Raw genomic sequence first — 11,154 nt, 5'->3', positions numbered from 1 at the left:
CACATACATATATATATATACACACACACACGCACGTACACACACACGCATGTACACACACACACACACACACACACACACACACATATTTCAATAGTATTATTTTATAACAAATGAATAGTATCCATTTATTTTATAATTTTATTTATTATACGATTTTTTAGCAAGAAACATAAATGACATAACCTAAAACAATTACTCAATTTTATCCTTATTGTTTGCAATATTAAACAAAGATAAAAGAATTTATTGTTATACATTGTATCATATGCGTCTTTTATTTAAAAACGCTCATATTAAGTGCCGTAATTTAGCTAAAATATTTAAATGTGTTCTCAAAATGGCCACACATCACGTGACTTTATCTCTCCTATATCAAAGACGCCGACGCTCAGTATCGCAACTATCTAGACTTATCTTGTTACAATCGACAAAGAAATGCTCGACTGCAGTTGATTGGTTCTTACATTCTGATCCGGATTACACCTTCGATGAAAACTAGAGATTTGTTCGCGTCGCATGCTCCAACATGATCGAATGTGCTCCATCATAGCTCCTATTCACTCCAATGCACTCATTAGAATGAGTAAGAATTATGGCAGGGCATGTTGGAACGTGCGACACGAACAAACCTTAAGTCACTAGCAGAGGTGCGCATTCAGTGCCGTTGTATACAAATCGATATGAAGATGTATGTTTAATAAAAATTAGAATAGAATTAAACCACAAAATCCTTAATACATTTTATTGTGGTACTTGATAAAATATACATTTTATCTGAATCTGAACATAACCGTGAAGATAATTAATTAAATCTTCAATTCTTGCGCGTCTTGTCGCGCATTTTAGCGCCTTATCTCATAAGCTTTGATTGGCTGGCAGTAAAATAATAAGGCGTACGACATGGGAATAATCCATTTCGCTTACTCCCGGTCTTAATGCTTTATATAATATTTTCTCTCTGCTTTACATAATATTTTCTCTCTGCTTTACATAATATACTCTCTCTTACGACAGTCTTACTATTGCATTGTAGAATGGGCTTAAGGTCTGGTTGCATCAACTAGGTTGGTTATTTTGATTTTAAATAAAACTTAAAAAACTTTCTCTATCTCGTTTTAAAACCGAAAAGAGACAGAAATAAAGAGAATTTTAAGCCTATTTAACTAACCTAAGGCCTTCTATAATAGAATCATAAGTAATAAGCCGCAAGAAATTAATCAATCATAGTCGATTATTCTTCTCACATAACTGTAATTGACCAATTTCTTACGATTGTGACTCTTTGTAGAACAGGCATAATTAAGTGTTACGACAATTCGTATGCTTAGAATCTTAAGAGGCTAATATACGATCCTCTGATTGGTTCGTGACTTCTTAAGACTGTACTTAAGACAGTCTTGAAGAATAAGATCTGACTATGAATACCGAATTATGTGTGATTTCCGATCCGCAGGAATTTATTTTCCTATGTCCCTTTGAGCGGAACTTGCAGATCAATGCGAGCTATTGACAAATTCTATTCTGAAGCCCTATTGTCACGTTCGTAATAACCTCATTTTTTTGTCCAATGACTATTTCCAAACATATTCACTAACAGCCCTGAATATACACGCGGACATCTCTTGGAATGTATCTGACGCTTCTCCATATCTACTAATGGCGGCACAGACAATGAAAGGGGATCTCAGGGACGCCCACGAAAATAGTGTTTTCAGCCCGATCGGGCATTAACTTGAGTTAGAAAATGCTTCGCTATTGATTAACGTTACATGCTGTACCAATAGGAGAGCACAAAACATCATTACTTTAACCCAAGTTAGTGTAAACTTGGTCGAACCGAAAACTAGAGAGATCGCAGAGTAATAGTGTCATTATAATATAAGTACATACAATTTATTATACTAAAATTTCCATAAAAAAAGAGGAGATGTTGGTAGCAACGAAAACCTCTCATTGCAATTTAATTTTCAATGGAGTAACATGGTTTAAGTAGTATCTGTTAGTTTAGAGATTCTTCCGGGTAACCTTTTTGACATATGTGATATGCGTACGCGTAATAAATATGTAATAAGTATCTTTTAAACGTAAACGTTCAATATATTGTGGCATAAAATTAGAATTAAATGAAATAAAAATCACACAAATAACTGAAAATATGAAGTGCACAGCATTTGTACAAAATAAGCAATAAATCTAAATTTTATTTAGATTTATTTATTTCTATTTCTTTCCAAATTGAATATAATTGATTCTCTTTCTGTTTCCAGGTATCACGGTTGAATCTCACCCAAAAATTTGAATGTTTTATAAAGTTTCTAACATTTTTTTTATGCTCATAAGAAAATCTGTAAATCATATTGAATTTAAGAAGAAGTATAAATATTCTAGAAAAAGGTATTCGCAATGAAGCGACTTAAAAATTCAATTGTCGAATGGTCTTGGAAAAAAATAGAAATAAACGTGAAAAATTTGAATTTATTGCTTATTTTCCCTAACAGCGCAAAGTCGACTCTAAATTGACTCTGAGTCGACTATAGCTTCTAGACGTCTGAAAAATGGTCGTCCGTAACTTTAGACGACGTCTCTTGGAGATGTCTCTAAGTCATACAATGTCTCACTTTAAAGACGACTGTAAGCCGACTTTAAGTCAACTATTCTAAGCTATGGTCCGATCCCACGACGCTCATAAACAGCATTCATTCTTTAACTATAACAACAAGGATGAAATGATTTCACATTTAAGTTTTATGAGCGTAAACTAGATATCCTCGGACTAGATATCCTAAAGTCGATGTTAGAAGGACATCTGTACAAAGTCGACTTACAATCGACTCTAAAGGCCTGACTTAGTAAAGTTAACTTACAGTCGACATATCGACTGTACGTTTGTACTGTTGTATAAACTGTCCCAACTCTGTGGAAAAAAGGAAATAAATTAATGAATATTTTACTACTCTATTCTTTTTTATTCATCTTATTCTCTGCACTTCATATTTTCAGTTATTGTGTGATTTTTATTTCATTTAATTCTAATTTTATGCCACAATATATTTAACATTTACGTTTAAAAGATATTTATTACATATTTATTACATACGCGTATGCATGTCAAAAAGATTACCTGGAAGAACCTCTAAACTGACAGATTTACTATTTAAACGATGTTACCAATCCATAAAAAATTAAATTGCAATGTCTAGAGATTTTCGTTGTTATCAACATTATCCCCTCTTTTTTTATGGAAACGTAGTTTAACCGTACAGTATATTGAATGTAGAGTGAATATGAAATTTAAACCAAGTTTGATCTAGGTTTTTTTTTAGAGATCGCTTTAATTTCACAATGTTCAGAATTTAGTTGTATCCGTGTTGTTTTGTTTACTTTAAGAGAGAGAGAGAGAGAGTGCGTGAATAGCAGAATGATGATATCGCGATTTGCAAGCGTTTTGATCGTCCCTTTTTTTCGGCGGACATGATGAACTCATCAACGCGATTCTATTAAATTCTGTAATATTCTGCATAACAACTCAATAATTTGTATTATAAGCGACCTTAAAGGTAATCTGTATGAACGTATGAAGACGTATAATATCGGATGTATGTATTAATAGTAACTTAGAAATGTTTAAAACTGTTTACTGTATATGCAATTTGTTCATTGACTGCAGAAAGCAATTATAGCGGTGTATTGTCAAATTACAGAATTAAACGTTTACTATTACAATAATTAAATGCATTTTAAAGGTTCAACAGTGTGAATTATATTAATATTATATTTGGTGGCTAAACCTGGAATATAGTCACTGTCTACACTAAGCGTCTGCACCTTTGATGTAATGGGTCGCGATTCTGTCTACTTTCTACACTATCTTTACACGCTTACCGATAGTTATCAGTGTTGTTGCACAGATATTTTATATTTTTAGTGAAAAAGCTGCGTAACGACACTATTCAATTGTCGATAGATGTGTAATATTATAAATTAAATTATAAATTATGGATCGCGTCCCAGGTCATATGACTCATCGCCATGTTGTGGGTTGGAAAGGCGCTTATAAATTTGAGTTTTTATAAAACTACAGAATGATTTTTCTAAAAAAAAAAAGACATAATTCGATCGTCATGAAAATTGTTTATGAAGGGAATATTTTAAATCGGAATTATATAATAATATAATATTAACGAACTCATTATATAAAAATAATATTCACATTAATAATAATAATAATAATAATATTAAACACTAATAAGTAAATTAAAAATATAATTGATTAAATACTACATGGAAATTGTAATTGAATAATTATGTATAAAAAAATAATATATTGCATGAAAATTGTAATTAAATGCGAAGTTGTAATTTAATAATATACATACAGACACACACGCACGCACGCATGCATGCATACTTTATTACAAGAATATGTAGAACAGTAATTGCGATCGAATTAGTCTATGTGTGCACGAATAAATGAAAGAGATGAAATCATTCGTTTTTCGTGATCTTCCCTTTTTCCCGTTGGACTTTGGTGAGCTCACGCGTGTAGAGATATAATTAGAATAATTAATAGGATTGGTAAGACCTTTATTTTATTTTATGTCATTGTATTATTGTTTATTATTACAAGTTTATTATTAGAAAACTTCATATCAGATCTAAAAACCAATATTGTTCCTTGTCATAGGAGTTTGCTATGTCTTATTTATTTTAAAGTTCATTGAGTGTTCCATTAAACATTGCACACACATTAATAGAACTTACTATACTGACAATAAAATCATTTTTATTTTGAATATAAAATTTCGATGTTAATTCATTTAAAAGTAGATTAGATTGATATTTAACAGAATACTTTATCGTATACAAATATAACAGTCTACACAATGTAGTGTCTCCGAAAAAATTTGATTAAATTTTTTAGTAAAACTTAATTTTATTAACCCTTTGCCATTTCTCTTACAAATTAAAAAAAAATTAAGCTTTATTTGAACGACGTATCATGGCTCTCACCCGTGATACTCATGTTTAACCTGATTTCTTTATGAGTCTCACACAATATTAAACTTAATTATATTTTATTTGGGAAGGAAATTCAATTAACCTAACCTAACCTAACCTGCAATTTCAACTTGCTAAAGACAGCCACATTCCTAATTGGAAATCGATACATGCGCACTAAAAATTGATCATATAAAAAGTTCAGTGTTTATACTGTGGGTATAGTCAACGCGATGTTACAAACGCTTTGAAGCGTTTTTTAATTGGTCAGTTTGTAAAATTCTTTTTTCTAATTGGTTCATCAAACACTTCAAAGCGTTTGTAGCAAGACTTTGACCACAGCCTGTAAGTACTTATACCACAGTATAGGGATACTCCGTGTCAGCACCTTTGATCTCCGTGTCGCAGTCACGTGAGCATCCGTCATTTTAACGTTTGAAAAATCCAGAACGAAAGAGGATATAATGCCCAATGTGATAGTCCATTGCTTTGCTTTAAAAAACATAATTAAGAATGCCATGTAAACGTAATTAATGTAAAAATATTATATTTTTCACAAAATTATATTTGATTATGTTTAATTAAGTTAATCTAGCATAAACTACTTACTTTTTGTAAATTGTAAAAACTTATCTTATGATATCTTTGGGATAACGAAAAAAAGTGCATTTAAAATTTTTATTATTATTACTATTATTACATTGTTTAATACTGCATGTAACATAATTTTTCTTTTTTTTATCTATTCTTTAGAAATATTTATGACGCAGCTTTTAAATTGTCTTCTTTTGCCACGGATATCTCACACGGGATCTGTGTAATATACGTTCTTGTCATCTTGCATTTCATTGGATTCCGGCCCAAAAAGCTGCGTAGTCATACCTGCGCGAACACTCATTTTTTCGCTGAATGTCTCTACTGGTTATACTGTGCTTATATTGTGACGGCACTCTTAAAGCATTTTTTGATTGGTTAATCAAATATTTCGAAATATTCGTAGTGGCAATTCGATCACACTCTTTATTAATTAATAAATATAAATACGATTTTATTATAACTTCTTACAAAAATGGTTCGATATTGCATTTTATGTTGTAATCATGATAAAACAGTGTCTTACCACAAGTAAGTGTATTACACAACTCATAATTATCGATAAATACTTGTATTCTATGCTCGCATGTTTTAGGTTAAGTAAAATCATATTCCAATTCTTGCAGATTTCCAAAAGATATGCACATAAGGAAAAAATGGTTAGAGTTTTGTAATTTTGGTGAAAATTTTGCAGTTAAAACTTCCACTTATTTATGCTCAAAACATTTCACAGAAAAAGATTATCTTCTTACAGCAACTAATAGAATTTTAATGAGTGGAAGCATACCATCTATTTATCATGTCAAAAAAAGAAAAAGGTATGTACATAAAAAAAAACTGTATTATACAAAACAAATTGTTTGATTTGGTTATTTTTTTAGTTATATAAATATATATTATAATTGTAGCAATCAAAACTATAACAGCAAAGTTGAGATTGCAAAATGCTACAAAAATGAATATATGGTAAATATGTGTCAAGAGGAATCATGTTCAACAATGATAAATGTATGTGAGAAGGAACCATCATGTTCGACTGTAATAAATGTATGTAAAGAGGAACCATCATATTCCACTATAATAGTTGATAAAAATACGGACGAATTAATTCTTAAAGAAGAAAAAATTGATCATAGTAAGTTTCTTTAAATGATAAACTAGTGGCACATGATACACATTTTCTTACTGGATTGCTTGCGTTCTAATAAATTAATAAAATTGTATAATTCTAAATATATAATATAAATATAAAATGCATAAATAATTTCTACTAATTTACTACAATGTATGCGATCGAGCAAGAAAAAATGTAAACTGCTTTAGTCATATGACTCTTGAAGTATGATTTCACTATTTATTCTTTAACATGTATATTAAATATTTCGTATTCACGAGTGGGAATCTTAATTATTCAATACATGGGAATATAGTATTACGAATTATCATTATTGTTGATCAGATATTGATGGAATGTCGCCAATGGACTTTACTCATCCAAACTCTCCACATGAACCACGTTATATTGGCGATATTAGGATATCACATTTAGCTACACCACAAAAAGCTGAGAGAGCTTTAAATCTAGCAAAATTCACAGTAAAAAAACAAAGAAGGAAAATTTTAACTTTACAACAAACAACTACTAGATTGAGAAAGCGTATTAAAACCATGAAAACTTTGATAGATCATCTGAAGAAAAGAATGTTATATCAGATGATGCTGCTAATCGATTAATGGTACATTTTTACAAAATTGTACATAATAATGAATTGATATACAATCCAGAAATTAGTAATAATGCGATAGGATTAAGATTGATTTTGAATTGTACATTAAATAATAAAATATATACTTTTTTTAGACAATTATTTTAGACATAATTCGATCCAATGCGAGAAATTTTAAAACATAAAAAAGCCAGAAAAAGGAAATATTCACCTGAATTAAGAGCATTTGCACTTACGTTAAACTTTTATTCGTCGAAGGCTTATTATGTACAATTATGTACGAAAGAGTTCTTGTAATCTTTTACCTGAACCCTCTAATATTCAAAAATGGTATTTAGTATTGAATGCACGCCCTGGATTTACAGCTGAAGCATTTGAAACTCTAAAGTGTCAGGTTAAAATAAATAATCTTTTATGTAATAATAATTTTATGTAATCTCGTAATAGATAAAATAGGGATTCGACAAGTAATGATGGACAGAGATACTATGGACTCATTGATTTAGGGGTTGATCGTATTGACGTCTTTAACGATGAATTATTCACGTGGATTATTCACTTTATACAACAAACGCCTTAATTTTCATGTTCATTGCGATCAACGGCCATTGGAAAATTCCTGTAGGATATTTTTTGTTGAAGTCGTTAAATGCAACTGAGAGAGCTAGTTTATTAGAAAAATGCTTTGAGTTAATAAAAATGACAGGAGTAAAAGTATATTCTGTAACTTTCGATGGAGCTAGTCAATATAAATATGTGCAAATATTTAGAAGCAAATTTCAAATTAAGCTCTGTTTTTAAACTGTATTTCATCAATCCCATAACGAAAGAAAAAGTTTTCTTTCTATTTTTTTAATCCATGTTAAAATTAATACGAAGCACTTTGGGTGATTACAAAATTTTGAAAAGTAAAGGTGAAGATATTCATTGACAAGATATTGTACTTCTCAAAAGCTAGAAGAAGAAGAAGGATTATGCACTGGTATAAATTGACTAAAAAATATATTTTGTACCAAAACAACAGAATGAATATGAAAATAGTGGCTCAAATTCTGAGTGAAAGTATTAGTTCTATCAAATATTTACATGAAAGTTTTAAGTAGTTTTTTCTTCCAAAAATACAGTTAAATTCTGATGTTCAATAATGCTTTTGATATCTTGAACATGCGTAGTCAGTTTGCAAAGAGGACAATTTATAAAGTATCTTTAACGGATGAAAACTATGATGAGTTAAAAGCTCATGCTGATGAACAATACATCAGCGATTTTAAAACTGTACAAGACCTATTGATTCTAAAAATTCATGGAAAAGTTGGCTTTTTAGGATTCATTATCTGTTTAAAAAATATATTCGAGTTGTAGGTTTTGAAACAATTAGAACTGAATTATTTAAGCTCAATTAAGATTATTTGAAGATATATTTTAGCGCCATAAGAAGTTTCAATGACAATCCTAACACTCAACAATTTCAAACAACATGTAAAAGGTTGATAGGTATGAAATTAGTGCATCGGAAAAGGGCAAATTAATGATATGTCTATGATTGCCTAATTAATGATATCCATATTGCATGTATGTTCAACAAATAAATACTGTGATCCAATGTACACTGAATTGCATGATTCTACTAATATATTCATTGTGATGTATGTATAGGCCCGTTCTTTTCGGGTGAACTTTTGCACCAGTTCATTTTTTTTCCTCTTTCCTTTTGGAGAGAAAAGGAAGAAAGATGAAATGGTGCAAAAATTCAACCAAAAAGAACAGACTTTTATCAGTAGTTTTTAATAATAAAATAAAATAAAATTGACCTGTGATAAAAAAATATGTGAGATATGTGTCTCTTTCTTAACATCTACGAATAATACCTCAAATTTAATTACATTGAAAAACAGACGGAAATTAATGATTTCTTTGAAAGATGTAGTGAAAGTTACAAGCGCGAGCGACAAAATTATAAAACAGAAAAATCATCTTATATTTGTTAAAAAAAATATTAAAGATTTTTTAGCGTTAAAGATGGAATTTCACGCAGCGAGTAAAAGTTGCGTTTTATCTCTTTTCCATCAATTTTCGCTAAAATGGCGAATTCAGCGAATAAACTATGAGCGAAGCAACGCTAACTCTGGCTATGACCCACTTGATTGGCCAAATATTTCGAATATTTTTTGATTGGTCAATTTTTTGAATTGCTTGTTCAACGCTCCTTTATTCACGGCATAGGGAATAACTTCGCCAGCGAAACTTTGCTGGCTTCCAGAAAAGAAAGGAGGAATTTCACATATATCAATAATTTTTAATAGTTAAAAAAATATAGCTATTTAACTTTGTCTATTATATTTTTCGAATAATCAAAATAGATCAAAATTTACTTTGACTTGAAGAAGATTGATAATGAATATGCTCTGTTTTATGCGTCTTTTATTCTAATTATTTAACTAAATGATTTCAAACTTTTGTTGTATCAAACGGAACAAACTTATCATATTTACTTTAAAATATTATTTTTCGATGTATTTAAAAAATTAGAATTTCATTTGTAAATTTAATACCTTAATGTTGATCTAAATTATGACTTTTTCTTCAGTTGGAGAATAGCCGCATCTCCAATCAATGCAATTATTAAATACCTTATATACTTTATATATAAAGTACTGAAATAAAAAATGTGCAACGAAGAATTTAAATATAGGATTTTTCTAAGATACAAATTTGTGGCTATCGAGAAATATATACAAATCATAAAATCTTTTTTTAGAAATGTGTACGCGCGTGGGTGTATGTGTGGTACTATATGTATATACGTATGTGTATATATATATATATATATATATATATATGTGTGTATATATATATATAGATAGCGGAATCTAACGCTAAATTACATTGTGTGTCGATAGTCACAAACTAGAAATTATAAGTATAATGATTTCATTGTTAAAGACGGAAAATTTATTATCTTAGAAAAACTCTGTACTTGAATCTTTTATAACATGAATAAAAAGTAAGATATTGAGATATTGAGAGAAAAAGCATACATTTTATAGAGGATGAACAATACATTCATGACTTCTGATTACAATTTCGAGAATTCGTTAATCTTTTTTTACAAGAACATTTTAAATATAACAAAAGAGCCATTTTTGCACATTAAATCTCAGTTATTTAAAAAATCTGACGCGCTAGAAATTTAACTTGCAGCATCGTTTTCAGAATCCAAAAATCTATAAAAAATCTATAAAAAAAAGAACCTTATCTGATTAAAAGAAACATTTTTTTGTAAATTAATATTATCTTTATTCACAGTTTGTGAATGTAGCACCAAATCCATTTATCGACACTACGATTTTATTGACAGTGACCAAAATGTAAAACGTAGTTCACATCAATTTATAAAATTGATGTTGGTATCGTTATCGTACGGTGACTTTCGCCTGTCACGAAAAAGGCCACCATAGCTTTCTCAGGTTTCTCTTTGGTCTGACCACTCTTTATAATATTTATTAGGTACAACTTTGCTTCCGCCGTTTTCCTATAGATGGCTTTAGCGGTAAGTAGTGGTCGAAATAAATAGATCATAGACGTCATACAATAAACTTGGGCATCTGTCAACATAACCCCATAGAAACATTAGTCGATTTGTGTCTGCATAAAGAAAAAATTATTCTCGATTGAAAATGTCAGTTTATGCCAAATTCTCGTCATTTGCGGGAAGTTTTAATTTTTTGCTTCAATAGAAGAAATTTGTGGCTAAGGCTCATCGAATGCTCTCAAATACTTATGGTGAGGCCGCTATTAGTGAAAGAACGTGTCGTGAGTGGTTTCAACGCTT

At 29.9% G+C, this 11,154-nt stretch overlaps 1 protein-coding gene across 2 annotated transcripts; it reads left to right on the top strand.

Annotated features, from left to right (window-relative positions):
* The first annotated feature begins 6,060 nt into the window (after nucleotides 1–6,060).
* Nucleotides 6,061–8,929, top strand: LOC108691676. 2 transcript variants are annotated; one of them, XM_018199557.1, is made up of 5 exons: nucleotides 6,061–6,126; nucleotides 6,222–6,413; nucleotides 6,504–6,730; nucleotides 7,055–7,331; nucleotides 7,457–8,929. In XM_018199557.1, exons 1-4 carry the CDS (start codon nucleotides 6,071–6,073, stop codon nucleotides 7,327–7,329), a joined length of 750 nt encoding a protein of 249 aa, XP_018055046.1. In that variant the 5' UTR covers nucleotides 6,061–6,070; the 3' UTR covers nucleotides 7,330–7,331; nucleotides 7,457–8,929. The 2 variants fall into 2 exon arrangements, with proteins under 2 accessions (XP_018055046.1, XP_018055039.1); XM_018199550.1 differs by having other exon boundaries at nucleotides 6,477–6,730.
* The last annotated feature ends 2,225 nt before the right edge of the window (nucleotides 8,930–11,154 follow it).

The sequence above is a fragment of the Atta colombica genome, unplaced genomic scaffold (assembly GCF_001594045.1).
Source record: "Atta colombica isolate Treedump-2 unplaced genomic scaffold, Acol1.0 scaffold106, whole genome shotgun sequence".
NCBI lineage: Eukaryota > Metazoa > Arthropoda > Insecta > Hymenoptera > Formicidae > Atta > Atta colombica.
This window is presented reverse-complemented; position numbering and strand designations above follow the sequence as displayed.

Bases quoted from the DNA above. Each gene is read 5' to 3' on its own strand.
- LOC108691676 (XM_018199550.1), top strand. From the start codon at position 6,071: ATGGTTCGATATTGCATTTTATGTTGTAATCATGATAAAACAGTGTCT. The intron at 6,414-6,476 runs GTATGTACATAA...TTATTTTTTTAG, and splicing joins CATGTCAAAAAAAGAAAAAG to TTATATAAATATATATTATA. The intron at 6,731-7,054 runs GTAAGTTTCTTT...ATTGTTGATCAG, and splicing joins AGAAGAAAAAATTGATCATA to ATATTGATGGAATGTCGCCA.